The sequence below is a fragment of the Sorex araneus genome, chromosome 6, assembly GCF_027595985.1.
Source record: "Sorex araneus isolate mSorAra2 chromosome 6, mSorAra2.pri, whole genome shotgun sequence".
NCBI lineage: Eukaryota > Metazoa > Chordata > Mammalia > Eulipotyphla > Soricidae > Sorex > Sorex araneus.
Window position 1 is genome coordinate 5,896,463 of NC_073307.1, and position 15,039 is coordinate 5,911,501.

At 58.1% G+C, this 15,039-nt stretch overlaps 1 protein-coding gene across 1 annotated transcript; it reads right to left on the minus strand.

Annotated features, from left to right (window-relative positions):
* Positions 1-3,346: 3,346 nt before the first annotated feature.
* Positions 3,347-12,946, minus strand: LOC101540223 (caspase-6-like). Its single transcript, XM_004612754.3, has 7 exons — positions 12,898-12,946; positions 9,340-9,430; positions 8,801-8,947; positions 7,809-7,885; positions 6,641-6,816; positions 5,391-5,547; positions 3,347-3,778 (listed from the first exon to the last, which is right to left on the minus strand). The coding sequence occupies exons 1-7, from the start codon at positions 12,908-12,910 to the stop codon at positions 3,540-3,542; spliced, it is 900 nt and encodes a 299-aa protein (XP_004612811.2). The 5' UTR covers positions 12,911-12,946; the 3' UTR covers positions 3,347-3,539.
* Positions 12,947-15,039: the final 2,093 nt, after the last annotated feature.

Here is a 15,039-nt window from a genome sequence, read left to right on the forward strand (position 1 = left end):
AATCAATAATAGTGAATTTTTTGTTGAAATATTGAATGCAATCAAAGTAAAGTGAAAGTAAAGTGAAATTTACCAGTTACACATGCGGGGTGAGGGGCTGGGGAGGTGGGGGGGAGGGGGGAGGTATATCGTGATTCTTGGTGGTGGAATATGTGCACTGGTGAAGGGATGGGTGTTTGAGCATTGTATAACTGAGACTTAAACCTGAAAGCTTTGTAACTTTCCACATGGTGAATCAATAAAAGAATTAAAAAAAAAAAAAGAAACTCACATGCAGAATTGTTCTAGTACCTTTTGGTAAGATCTATGGAAAAGATATTGGATGGAGTACCCAGACTCCTGTTACAGTGTTCTTAGATCATGGAAAATCAATGTTTTTAACATGGAACTAAATGAATTTTATGTGATGGTCACTGTGCTTCCCTGAATCCTCTACTATGAAGGAGATTCTTTATCCCCACAGGTAACCCATCATCCCACTCAGAAGAGGGAGGTGATATTCACTCTAACCATAGCCACGGTGTTTGGAACTCGACTGGCAGGAGCTGGGACTGGTATCAATTCACTCACAACTCAGTGGGGTGAATTATCATCCCTTCGAACAGCTACTGATGAGGACCTGGAGAGGATCAAAACCTCCATCAGTCATCTCGAGACATCCCCCAGTTCCTGTCTGAGGTGGGGGTGCAGAAGAGGAGAGGACTGGACTTATTATTGTTGCAACGGGGGAGGATTATGTGCTGCCCTAGGGGAGGAATGCTGTTTTAATGCTGTTTTTAATGCTGTTCAAACAGGAGTGGTCCGCGATTCCATGACTAAGCTCAGAGTAGGACTTAAGATTACTTACTCCCCTTGTTGGGTCCACTGTCAGCTGTATCATTGTTAGTTACTGTTGGCCCTTTGCGTTTTTAACCAAATCTTGGCCCTTATTAGACAGCAAATTCAGCAATTAGAAGCCAAGCCTATACAGGATCATTATAATTGGCTTGATTTGCAGGATGCTCACACCTCTGTTCAGACTCATAGCTCATCTTCCCCCAGTTCTCTTCCTTAAAGGATGCCGGGCTCCCAAGGATTTCTTCTTGTGGAACAGGTTGCCAGGCAAAGCACTGCAAGGGAGGGCTGATACCCGGGCCGGGCTCCCTGTGAGCTATTCCGTTATAGCACAGAGGTTACTCCAAGACCAGGGACTGATGGGGCCTGTGAGGAGCCCCCTGCATAGACCCGATCATCCCTTCCCTCCTCTCCCTGCAAAAAATGGAGTCTTTTTGTCACAAGGGATACCAGACAATGCCTCCCCTGACCACTTTTAATTTAAAACAAAACAGGGGGAGATGTAGGGAGCCGCTTCACAAGCCTGGCTCTTATCTCCTAGTCAGACAGCCTGGCTCTCTGATTCTAACAGAGGCTTGTAACAAGGTTGCCACTATGGTCACCATTTGTTTCTCAATAGCCTATGCCTGTAACAAAAGGACATGTCAATCTGCATTTGTATGTGGGTCCTGACACCATTTCCCCCCAGCAGAAAGGTATAAGTAGTAGCTGCTAGTAGAATAAACTCTCTCTTCCTTCTTGCTGCTCTCTGCATCTGCATCTGTCAGCTCTGTCCCCTTCTCAGTCCCACAAAGGGTCCTCCCTGCTGGTCAGGACGGACCCCCACATGCAGCATCTGCACACAAGCTGAAGGGCTGCCTGGCCACAGGGCCCACGCCGTCCCGGAACATCCCTCTCCGCACGTGCCACCTGGGGCTCTTCCAGTGCACACAGCCGCTCACGCAGACCAGCAACCTACGCTGCCCAGAGGTTCTGGGACGTTCCCTGGCCCACACGCCGCACCCAGCCCACCCAGTACATGACCCTCTGCACATACCACACGGCACTGTCTCCTTGGACCCCACCCACATCCCCTGTCTTCCCCACTGTCACGGGCGTCCCTCTCCATGGCCTCCTTCCTCACCCATTGTTCTTGGCGACGTCCCTTCCTCTGGCCCTGTGATCCGTGCCCGCACGCTCCCGGCACGGCTTCCTCTCCACACCACGCTGCCTGATTTATACTGTCCACACACCATGGCCTGCTGCCATGGCCACTCTGGCACCAAGACCCATCACGGGCACGTCCAGGACTCCAGCGCTGTGCTGGGAGTGACCAGGGTGAGGGGGGCGGCGGCAGGGCCAAAGTGCCGTTCACCAAACTCACGAAAGTCCTAGACCCTCCAATGTGCTCAGTGAAACGTGCGTCCTAGATTTAAGAGACATTCCCGTGTCAGAGCTTTGCTGTTTTGTGGCAAGTCCAAGAGCACTTGAGTTCCCCGGGCTCCCACCTGCCACGTTCGTGCCCCAGCCCCGAACTGACGTCCTGCCCCCCACTTTCCTGTCTTCAGGGAGGATCGACTGTTCTCAGGAACAGAGTTGAGTGCTCAGGTTATCTCAAATACCGGCTTCCGCATTGGTGATCAGAATTTCAGGAGAGGGTCACTTCCAAGTAACTCCTGATAATTTGATTTCAGTGATATTCCAACGGGGCTGGAGTGATAACACAGGGGGTAGGTCGATTCACACACAGCCAATCTGGGTTCGATTCCCAGCATCCCATATTGTCCTCTGAGCACTGCCAGGAATGATTCCTCAGTGCAGAGTCAGGAGTGACTCCTGAGCATAGCCGGTGTGACCGAAAAAGTGTATATATATACATATATATATATATATATATATACACATATATATCCCAGGGGCCAGAGAGCCAGCACAGTGGGCAGGGCACTTGCGTTACACGCAGTTGACCCGGTTTTGACCCTGGCATCCCATATAGCTGCCTGAGCACCCGCAGGAATGATTCCTGAGTGCTGGCCGCCAACCCCAGCCTGGCAGGGTGACAGACACTGGCGCAGGTCAGACCCGACCCTGCAGAGTGGCTCAGAAGCGAAGCCTCGCAAGGGGCAGTGTCCGGGCAACGTGGGCCAGAACAGGCTGGGAGCCAACACCGGTGTTTGGCCTTGAGCCTCCCTCAGCCTCCTGGACACGAGCCCCAGACACAGAAACCGTCATGCACGCTTAGCAAGTCACCCAACTGCAGCGTCCAGCACTGACTGGGACTGGACCAGGGCAGAGCAGAGAAGGAGAGGGGATGGGCCCAGGATGCTGAGCTTCTGTGACTGGACTTTCTGGTAAACCGAGACCCTCTATAAACTATGTGTGTATCTGGGAATAAAGGGAACAGCTGTCAGCTGCTCCCGAGGGTGTTTCTCCGCGTGACCGTCACCCTTCGCCCCACGTCTGCCCGGACCCAAGCTCTAAACTGGCAACACATGAAGGGATAAGGAGAAGCACAAACTCCAAACTCTTTCAAAGGTCATAAGCTTTTATAAAAAAATTTATAAAATGGGGAGAGTAATTTTGTGATTTACTATAAAAATCAAACATTACAAATGTTCGTCATTCTTAGCCAAAACGCTTCACCGTGATTCAAGCTGCTGTACCATGCGTTTGGCCCTCCTGGTACGAGAGAGATGAGTGCGGAGTCATTCCGCAACGAAGCCGGCTCACTGGGGCTTGGGCAGGAAGCGCAGCTTCTTGGTGAGCATGGAGGCGAAGCAGGGGATCTGCTTCTTGCCCAAGGCGCCCGGGTTGTTGCAGATGTCCACTCGGCGCCGGGACACCTTCCTGTTGACCAGCGTGAGCAGCTCCGTGATCTCCAGGGTCGTGCCGTACCTCGCCAGCACCTCACACAGATCCTGGATGTACCACGAGCCGAAAACGGTATCCCGGTGCGAGAAATACCCTGAGAGGCAAAGCACAGGGTCATGGTCGGGGACAGAGAGCTCGAGGGGCTCCTTGGAGATGGTCAGACACGTCCCCGGACTGTTCTCGGGCGAGAAGGGATTCATCAAAATGGTGATGCTGGCTGCATCTGGACTAGCGCCGAGAGCTGGGAGGGGTCCCTGCCTCAGGAGGGGGCCCAGGAAACGGTGGAGAGGCTGAGCTTGGGCACGTCACCCTGGGCCCAGCCGTCAGCTGCTCTTAAGGACTCTGGGACGGCATCACCTTAGCAGTGCCCCCGTCTGAAGCAGACCCCGGAGACTTGACACCCAACAGCCCCCCACACTGCTGGCCACAGCCTGCTGACAGACACCACCCAAGGCCCGATCAGGCCTGGGACAACCCAATCGGGGCGAGGTCTCGCTCACTCCGCTGAAGCCCAGGCACAGGAGCATTCGCGCCCGAGGGGCCCCAAAGGGAGAGAAAGGGGAGAAACCTCAGAACCCGGAGGACCCCGACAGCAGCACGACCCATGGGCGGACGGCAACCCTCCACGCTGGCCTGCGGGGAATTAAGACGCTTCCAGGCAGGAATCCTCACGTTTCAATTCTGACAACCTTCCTGCAGAGCGTTTGCTAGGCAGGCCAGAGGAATTCAGCCTTACAGGAGATCATAATCTTATGTTCAAGTGGGAAATAGTGGGAAAGAAAGTGTCGCTGGTGAAGATTCAGTTCAACTCTACGTTTGCCATTTGTTGAGCTGGTCGTGAAGGTCGATCGTAAAACTACAGCAGCCAAGGCCAGAAGAGGAAAAGGTGGGGAGTGAACTGGTGCTTTGCAAATGAGTTCAACATTGTTTTCTGAACCTCATGGCAATCATAAAGCAAAACTGAACCTCAATATTACCTGTCAGTTGATCGCTTTAGATGCAAATGGACTAACTCCAGAATTAACACCCTAAAGGGAACTAGAGAGCAGATGATAGAAGAAACATGCAGAAACAGCAGAGACTACGGGGACAGTAAGAGCTAAACCTCTGAGAATACAGACTCGGGAAACATTTAGCGAGGCTGATGGGGGGGAAAAAAGCACAAATCAGCAGTGAGGCATCAAAGTGAGGTAACCCAGATGGTGAAACATCTACAGGCTGAGAACTGGGAGAGTGATGAAAGGAACCAGAAGCCCCAGGCCATCCCAGGGTTCGAGTACTCAAGTATGAAGTCAGCCGAGCACTATCAAATGAGTCACTGAGGGTCTGCCACGGGGGCAGGCTCAGGGGTGGTTGGGAAAACTGGAGACAATGGTGGTGGGATTGGGGTTGGAATACCGAATGCCCATAACAAATCATCATGAACAACTCTGTAAAGCACAGCGTTTATATTAGGTGTGAGGGGAAATTTTATTTTTACATATTGTATTACTAATTCAGTGCTCCACAGAGGATCTTCTATACTACCAGCCTTTCCTACACCAATAAACAGTACATGACTTATACAATAAATAGGGCATCTGTCCTACATCAAATCACGGGTATCGACGGCCACCCATGACTGTGGCCACTCACTATGAGGGGGCCTCGTCCTTGTACCACTCTGGGCCCCCACCTGAGGCCAGATCCCCCGGGGCCCCACGCACCTTCAGCCACCGAGTAGCACATGAGGAAGTCGGCCCCGGCGGGCAGTGTGTGCACGGACGCCGCATCCACCTCGGTCTCATTGCTCTCAGGAAGGCGGGTTGCGTCCACCTCGTCCATGGGCTGGACGGGCTCGTCGTGTCTGTCACCGCGACATGCCTACGACACAGGCAGGAGTGGGGCTGATGGGGGCCCACTGATGCCGGCGTGGCTCAGAGGGACCCAGGGCCAGCTGGGGAAGTGCACGGCCCTCTGGCTCAGGGACAGCCTGAGAACCACCATGTGGCCCCAACAGATTGAGAGAAAAACGGTGTGGGCACCCTTGAGCTCAGCAAATGCCCTGAATCACAATTTCCAGGGCTTCGGAATTTCTTTTCAATTATTTAAGGTGTTAAACTGGGTCAAGATCTCCCCAGAAGAACCGCACAAGACACGTGGCAATGCAATAAGCAAAGGGTCTTTATTTGCTAGCTCGAGCTAGGCCCACACCCGGCTCACCCACACAGCAGCAGCCTTCTTGGAATGAGCGGCCCTGATCTGAAAAGTGAGGGGCTTTTACACCACAGCATTATATAATAGGGACTTTCCGGAGACCACCCTTTTGGATGCACTCTTAGAGGCTTTCCACTACTTGGCCTTAGTTTATTGGTTATAAGTCGGAGTTGCATAAAGATTGCATAAGAGTTTCATTAGGTTATACAGTGGTTATTAAGTGTTATTTCCCACCTGCGTCCGACAGGTTATATAGTGGGGACTTCCTTGTCTGTAACTGACTGGTAATCCTTAGTTGACCTTGCCATGGCTATCTCACTTCAGGGAAATCATGACTCAATTCCAGGAATTCTGGAACCAAACCCGAGGCCTCTCTTCTTCCGGCTTCTGTATGAGCCTGTCAGGGTGCTGCCCCTGCCTCTCTATCTGCCCCTGCCCTCTCAGCTCAAACGAGGGGTAACGCATTTCAGGCCCAACATGTGGCCTGCTCAGTTGTCCAGAAGAGGAACACTCTAGAATGTTCCATTTAGAGGGAGACGGGAATGGAGGTGGCCAGTGAGGACCCCAGGCTCAGCTGGTCTCGAACCCTGGCTTCCGTGGGGTTAAAGACGGAGACTCTTTACCGGTTTTTCCTAGGACAGGGTGGGATTATGACCCAGGATTCAAATTGCAAGTCTCAGTGAAGACATCCAAAGCCTCTCAGCGCCCGGAGAGTCCCTCTGGAGACTGTCAGTGCCCTCACGGTCCCTGGTGGTCTCACCTGAATGATGAAGATCTTGGGCTTGCCCACCAGGCTCTTACACCTGTCGCCTTTGAAGAAGTCTGTCAGCATGGAAATTTCCACCTTAGCGTCGTAGGCGTAAATGTGACTGCCTTCGCCGTGGGTCAGGAAAACACAGAGAAAGCAGTCGGCATCCATGTGGCTGGCGGTTGACGCTGACATTCAGAGAGAAACAAGTGCTCGTTAGCTCTACCTGAGTCCCGTCAGCACCCCCCGTGCTCCCCCAGAGCCTTCAGGAATGAATCCTGAGCATAGAGCCAGGAGTAAGCTCTGAGCGCGGTGGCCAAAATTAACAAAATTCCAGAATAATGACAAAAGCTACAGGGATTAATGTGGTCATACCTCAGGTCAAAAATGTTACCGACAATAGAGAGATCACATTCATTCATGTGACTTTCATGTGGTTAATCTCCACTGAATTAAAAATTAAACTATTGCAGCCATGTCTGCACGAGGGAAAAACCAGTACCCAAGGTTTCATGCGGGGAGGACTTCTATGGAGAGGCCTGTTCAAGGGCGCAGTGATTTTGGCAATCAGAGCTGTTTTGTCATCTGCTACTTAGAATATTCTGGAAAGAGCCTTTTTGTTTTTATTTGGTAAACCCCGGTGAGTGCTCAGCGTCCAGAGGAGAATCCACGGCTCAGAGCACAGCCGTCTCCACAGGCTGATAAAAGCAGGCAGAGAGGGGACGAGGTCTGAAGGGGCTTCGTGATGTCAGAATCCCAAGAGCCCACGGGCACGGCCTGCAGGCAGGTGGCCATCCCATGCCCAGCCCTGGGCAGCCCGTGGCCTGCTGTACTTCTGAGTCTGCCCTGTTCAACCAGCGACCCCACTGTGACACGGGAATGGGAGTGTGGCTCCACAGCGCCCGCGGCCAGGGAGCACTGGGATGTGGTCAGTTGTGTCCTCCTGACCGGTGGTCATGAAGCAACCTCAGTATTCCCATCTGGAGCAGCGGGCCAGCCGGGTGTCTGCTGGACCTTAGTCAGCACTGGCAGCCAAAGACTTTGCAAGGGTCCCTTGCCGTGGAGGAGGAGCCCCCTGCCCGGAGCCCAGGTAAGACGGCGACAGACTCAGACCGTCCAGCTTGTCTTTCCAGAGCGGCCAGGCCGGGCTCTCGCCCCAGACTAGAGGGCGTCCACCTACCGTCATACATCTTGGACAGTACTTCTTCCGCTTTGAGGTTGTCGTAGCATTTCACCTCGAAACCTAGTTCCCGAAACCTGGGGAGCAACAGGAAGGGAAGTTGGGGGCCACTCCGAGTCGCCCCACAGCCCGGCTGGACCGAGGGAACGGACGCCCACTTACAGGACACACAAACTGACCCTCCAGGTTAGAGCCGTAGCACAGCGGGTGGGCGCCCACCTCCCTGGCCGCCCAGAGGGCCCCCGAGCCCCAGCAGGAAGCCCTGGGCACAGCTGGGCGCCCCCCAAGCCAGACCAAACACACCGACTTTCCCCTCGGGAGAAACAGACGCCCAATGTGACCCTGAGGGTTTTCCCTGCTCACCCCAATCCTCTGGGGTTTCTCCCGGCTCAAGTGCCGCCCTCGCGGTGCAGACACGGTTCTGACAACGGTTAGACTGCGGACGTGCTGGCACAGGCCAGAATCCACTCTGGCGCCCTCGCTTGCTTTGTTTGTTTCTTAGGGGCACCCAGCCAGGTGGTAGAGGGGGAACTCCAGCTCGTGCAAAACTCAGGCTCGAGAGGGCCAGTGCGACAGCCGAGTGGCTATGGTGCCCGCCTTGCACAGGGCCGACCCGAGCTCAGTCCCAGACACCCCACAGGGTCCCCCGCACACCACCCGGGGTGGTTCCTGTGTGAGAGTCACCACCAGGTGCCCCCCCCAAAACCCTCAAACATTCAGTGTTTAAAACCAAACATGATCATTCTGCAGACGTGGGTAAGGCACCTCCCTGCCCCTCTGGGGGCCTGGGGTCCCCCCTCCCAGTGAGTCTTGACCATCAGGGCACAGGGCTCAGTGCCAGGACCCCCGGGTGAGTACTCAGAGATGCTGCAGGTACCCGTAGGATGCCGGGGCCAGCCCAGGTGAGGGGCAGCGCCCCAGCTGGTGTCTGAGCTCCTAGCCTCCCCGCTGCCCTACGGGAGGACGCGCCCAGTGGGCACCGGGACATGTACCTGCGACAGAGATTATCCCGGTCTACGCAGGTGCCCCGGCGGTCGGGCAGGCCCAGGTACCAGTAGAACCGCTCGTGGTTGAAGATCAAAGCGACTCCTCGCTTCGTGTGGTTCATTTTGTACTTCTCTTCCGGATCCATCACTTCACTGTAGACGTTTAAAGAAACGGTCACTTGGTCTTAAGGAGCCTCGCCCGGGCAGCCCAACGCGTTCCCTCAAGGTGGGCAGAGTTCCAGGCGGGCAGAGGGGCTCCCCAGGCCCCCAAAGTACGGCACAGACCCAGTAAGTTCGGGAGCATCTGGTTAGCTGCAGGTCCGAGCCGGTGCTGGAGTCCTGACCACCCCCCGCCCCTCCGCCCCCTGCACGCCTGCCTCTCCCCCATCTCCAAAACGCCGCCCGCCCATCACTCGGATCTGGGCTCGAGTCCTTTCCAAGTGGGGGCAGTTTGGAGACTGCAGGGCCAGCCGTGCTGCCCCGCCCTGGCCCCGACGCTCACAGCCTGGGCCCCAGGGCAGAGATCAGGAGGGAACGCGTCTCACCTCCTGGGGAAGGCGTCTGTTTCCGTCATGTTCTGCTCCTCACCGATTCGGGAAGCGTCAACCATGGTGGTCATTTGTCTCTGGCTTAAAGCTGTAAAAAAAAAAAACCACAAAAGCCAGAGTTAAATAGGGTTCCACAGGGTTCCCACTCCCAGCCGCTAAGGCCCTTCTTTCGGGGGTAGCGGAGAACCCCGGAGACTGGCTGGGGGGAAGGGGTGGGGCCACCTAAGCAGGATGACTGGAGCAGGACGGAAGTGATCCCAGCCCCTCCGCACGCCCCCTCCTGCCCCTGCCTCGGCCAGAACCGTAAGCAACAACGGGAGAAACGCTGATGGCGTCCGCTCAGACACTCCGGGGGGCCGTGACTAGCCCCCAAAGCAGGAAATGCCCCAAGGCAGAGGGAGCCCTTCCAGGGCCTAGATTTGGGGTGTCCAGTGATACATCTATGAAAGCCTCCCCTGCGTGCCCAAGGTGCCTCTTCTACTGAACGACATTCATTAGCTTGGGATGTGCCCCTGGGTACAGGTCCCGAAGGCCAGGGCCGTTCCTGCCCCACGCCGGGCCCCCACTGCCCCGCCCTGCACCTCACATCCTGTCCCTCCCCCAGCCCGGTCCCCTGCGGCCATCGCCCAGTGAATTCCCTGCTTGCACCCTCCTCAAACACGTCCTCCGGCAGGCCCCACACCTGTCCCCGGGGTGACCGTCCTGCCCACTCATGGTGGGCCCCGGGACACAGTGTCCACACTCGCGGCTGGGCTGCCCGGCTGCACACCCACGCCGTGCCCTGGACATCCCTCTCCACACGTGCCACCTGGGGCTCTTCCGGCGCCACACGGCCGCTCATCCAAACCCAGCAACCTACAGCTGCCCAGAGATTCTGGAACATTCCCTGCCCCGCACACCCCACGCAGCCCAGTTGGGACGCATCCCTCCGCACACACAACACGACACGGCACAGTCACCTTGGACCCTTCCCCTCGGCCCCTGTCTTCCCCACCGTCATGGGCGTCCTCTCTCCAGGGCTGCCCTCTCGGACCCTCCAGCCCACTCCACCCTCCTTCCTCACCCACTGCGACGTCCTCCGTGCCCGCACGCTCCCCGGACAGCTTCCCCTCCACACTGCGCTGCCCAGGGGATGCTCTCCACACTGTGGCCTGCCGCCATGGCCACTCCCGCACCACACCCTGTCACGGTCACGCCGAGGGCCCCGGGCCCCAGTGCTGGGGGCGAGGGGGTGGGGGTGGGGCGGCAGGGCCAATGTGCCAACCACCAAACTCACCCGAGTCCTGAGACCCTCCAGATGTGCTCAGTGAAACGTGTGTCCCAGTTTTAAGAGACGCTCCCGTGTCAGAGCTTTGCTGTTTGAGGGCAAACCCAGCAGCGCTTAGAGTTCCCCGGGCTCCCACCTGCCACGGCCGTGCCCCAGCCCCGAGCTGACGCCCTGCCCCCCGATTTCCTGTCTCCTGGAAGGACTCTGATCTCCGGCAAAGCGGGCTGTGTGCTCAGGCTATCGCAAATACAGACTTCCGCGTTGGTGATGGCAATTTCAGTCAGGGTCAATTGCAAGCAACTCCGGATAATCTGATGAAAATGATATTCCAGGGGCCCGAGAGCCAGCACAGCGGGTAGGGCACTTGCTTTACACGTGGCTGACATGGGTTCGAGCCCCGGTGTCCCAGATGGTTGCCTGAGCACCCACAGGAATGGCTCCTGAGTGCAGGGCCGGGAGTCATCCCTGAGCGTCACTAGAGGTGGCCCCCAACAAAACAATAAACCGACCCAACAAAATGACATTTCGGGGCCGGAGAATCAATGCACTGAGTATGTGCTTTGCATACAGGTGACTCAGCGCCCCGTCACCCCCCCCCCCCCCATGATCCTCCCGGACTTGGACCCTGAGGACGGGGAAGGCGGGGGCCTCTGAAAGCCCAAGTTCCACCAGACCAGCTCCAGCCTGGCCTCAGGCGACTGCAGACCCGCTGCCACTAGGGGGCGCCCCACCAGTGCCAGCCCCACCCACCCCGTCTGGTCACTGCCTTGGTTTTCCCAGCGCCCGGGGCAGGCAGAGGTGACTGTCAGGGATGGAGTGAGACACTCTGGGGCTCAGGGGCCTGCGGTCCCCGCTCCTACTGCACGTGGCTTGTGGCCAGGGTCGGGAGACACGGACTAAGCCAGGAGATGCCCAACGGCCGCTCTTCACCCCGCATGCCCGGGTGGGCTCTGGCCACCCGGGGTGGGAACTCTGCGATCTGCAGAGCAGCAGCTCCGTTCATCAGCCCAGACAGCGCCCTGGGGCAGGGGCAATCCACGGGGGCCGCCTTGGCTTGGACCATCTCCAGCGGCGGCAGCTGGACGTGGGCACTCGTTATCAGACCGTCTTCACCCGCTGCCCTGGCTGCAGAACCAGTTTGGCCAGACCTCAGCTTGGCGTTGCCTCACCAGGCTAACGCGACTCTAACTCTGCAAGTCAGAGGCGCCTGCGGAACTGGCTCCCCAGACGGGCAGGAGGGGACCGTTAAGCCGGTCCCTGTTACTCAAGAAGATCCGAATAACAACGCAGGGTCCTGCATCATCCCGGAGCCGCCAGCGCGCGGCCACCTAGCCCCAGACTGCGTCTCCCACCCGGGGGGCGCTGACGCTGCACTGCTGGCCCGGGAGCATCCCACTGAGAAGCACAGTGACACACCTCCGGCGCAGGTGGCCCGGCGGCTGGCTGGCTGCCCTCCACGGGTGCCACCACCTCCCGTTAGTTGTTGCTGTTTAAAACGCTAAACCTGCGAGGTTGGCAGGGCAGAGAGACGGGAGGAAGCTTCTGGGGAGTCTGGGGCATGCGGCCACGCCTGACCACGCCTACCGGGGGTGCCCACACCTGCCACCTCTGACCCCGCAGCAGCTCCTGGGTCCTTATCGCGCTCAGCGTGCGCCGGGGAGGGCGGGGAGGGAGCCGGCGCGCCCCGAACAAGGTCGAACCCAGCATGCCAGGTGTGCAGCCCAGGTGTGCAGCGTGGGGTCCAAAGTCTGCGCCCCGCTCACCTGCAGCCCCCGAGCCCACCCCGAGGTCCTGGACGCCTCTCCTACCAGGAGACTCCCCCCATCCCCATGCCCCGTGTCCACGGTCCACTCGCGGCAGCGTCTTTCCACGCGCGCCAGTCCCACGGGCGCCCCCCGCGCACAGGGAGAGGGAAGCAGGACGTCCCGCGCCGTCCACCCTCCCCGAGGCCACGCTGCGACACCTCCCGGGGAAGGGTCCCGAGGAGGACCCAACTCCGCCGGAGGGGTCCACCGGTGGGGTCCGCCGGGAGCTGCTCAAGATCCGGTTTCCAACCCAGCCCCCGAAAGGCGACGGTTCTCCGGGGCGCGCCCAGGCTGGCTGGGGCTCAGGGTTCGGGCGCGGCGACCCCCAACCCGTGGTGGCGCGTGCCACGGGGGTCCCACACACCCGAGCTGCCCCCCACACCCACTTGCTCCCGGGAGCGCACGGGCAGGGACGAGCGGCTGGACACGCCCAGCGCCGCGGCCACTCCCCGGCCGCCCCCCGCGAGGGTCCACCGGGCTTACCCACGGAGCTCATCTCCGCCCCGACGCCGCCCAGACGCCCCGCGGCCGCTTCCTGCAGCCCCGCCGCAGCCCCCGCCCCTTCCTCCGCCGCCTCCGTCCCGCTGGCCGCGCCCCCCGCCCGACGCTCCGCCCCGGCCCTGCTGTCCGGCTGCCCCACGGGCCAGCCCCGGTGCCAGCAGCCCTCTCCGCAGGCCGAGGCAGCCCCCGCCGCCCCCCAGCCCTGCAAGACTGCTTGTTTGGGGAGCCGGAGGGGGGCCCCGGGAGGTGGGCGAGAGGTCCTTGGGGAACCTGGTCTGGCTCGTGCGCCCAGGGCGCCCCGAACGCGGTGCCCAGCGTGGGGTGCCGCTCGGAAGGAGCCAGTGGGCGCGCGTCCTCACCCAGCCCTGCGCTGCCCGAGCAGGGTGCTGGGGTGCGAGTCAGAAGTGGGTTCCCGGGATGCGGGGCCCCAGTACGAGGGTGACCTCATGCGTTCAATTCCCCGGGGCCTCGTCGCCAGGGTAACCGGCCCCAGACGGCTGCCTCCTGCGGGAAGCAAGCACAGCAGGGACTTGGGGAATAGGTCTTCCGCTCTTCACCCCTGCAGACCCGCAGAAGGGGTAGGGGGCTGTGGGGACCCGTCTGAGGAGGAATAATTTATTTCTCGATGATTCCGAGGAGAAAGGTGCCATCTGAATAGTGCCCAGTTATTTCCTGCGGCAGATTCCCGCCGTCCCGCCTGACATCAGCCACCCCTGGCGACTTCACTGCGCCCATGGAAGGCTGCGGAGGAAGGAGGGGGGGGGGGGCCTCAGTGGACTGGACCGGGTGTGAGTCACGTGACTCCAGCACGGGGGGGGGGGGGGCGGGGGGGCTGGGGGGTCTCTAGGGACCTGAGGGGTCCGGGCTGGCTCAAAGCAAGGATGGCTTTTGGGTTCCCCTTGGGGCGGCGCCGATTAGGGGCCTACTGGCCATTTGCTCTGCGCCCTTGTTCCCGTTTGCTATCTACCCCCTTCCCTGGCCCGGGGCCCGATTCCAGTAAGTTCTGGATGCGCTTTCTATAGGAGCGCCACAGCCCCCTCCTGGGCGGACCCTCCACACAGCCGCAAGGAGCAGATGAAAGGAATGTGGGACTGCTATAGCAGCGTCGCCTTAAGGTGTCCACTGAGTTGGGTATTAGGAATGCGTCAGGTTGGCACGGGGAGGATCAGCGCATTCACCGCGGGCGCACAGGAGGGCTGCCGCTGGGGAAAGGCGGGCTCTGATGTGGACTCACCCGGCGAGGCTCCAGCTCCTGTAAAACAGGGGGATGTGGTGCTTACGGGGCGCAGAGCTGCCCCGGCCCCACCTGCCCCAGCCCAAAGTCCCCCCCACCCCCCAACTTCCAACTGCAGTTCCAACCCCACCTGGGAATGTGGGAGCCTGCGGCCTGGCGGGGTCTGACGGAGCTTTGAAAAGGTCCTGGTGAAATTCTCCTCTAGCATCCAACACATCACCCTTTCTCTCAACAGGGAAAAACAAATTATCAAGTGTCTTATAAACTGGGTGTCTCGGTGAGAGAAAACTAAAACTCACAGCAAATTCATGTTATTAGAATAACTCAGAGGACTGGAACGATAGTATAGCAGGTAGGGCATTTGCCTTGCAAGCAGCTGACCCGGGTTCGATCCCTGGCACCTATAAGATCCCCTGAATCCAGCCAGGAGTGACTCCTGAGTGCAGAGCCAGGAGTAAGCCCTACGTACCACCAGATACGAGCCCAGATAAATAAAACCAAAAACCTCAGATAGATCAAACGTAAGCAACAAGGTTTTTTTCCCCCCATGAGTGTTCACTTTTATTAAAATATCTAAAACTGATGAAATATATAGAATAAAATTAAATTCAGAAATCATTCAGAAATCAAAAGTTTAAGTTTCTTAAACTTAAAATTCTGTAAATGTTTCTAGTATTTACCCCATCCAAACTCCTCTTAGGAAGAGGTCACCATGGAATTTTATTATGACACCCGTTCCTGCACTTGCTCAGCGTCAGCAAGGAGATTTTGAAGGGTGTCCTGGAAGTGACTCAGCCTGGGGGAACGGGCACATGACCTTGACTTTCTGCAGACTCACTGATCCAGCTGCAGCTGTTTCTGTAAACATTCCTAACTGCTTCTCACGCTGG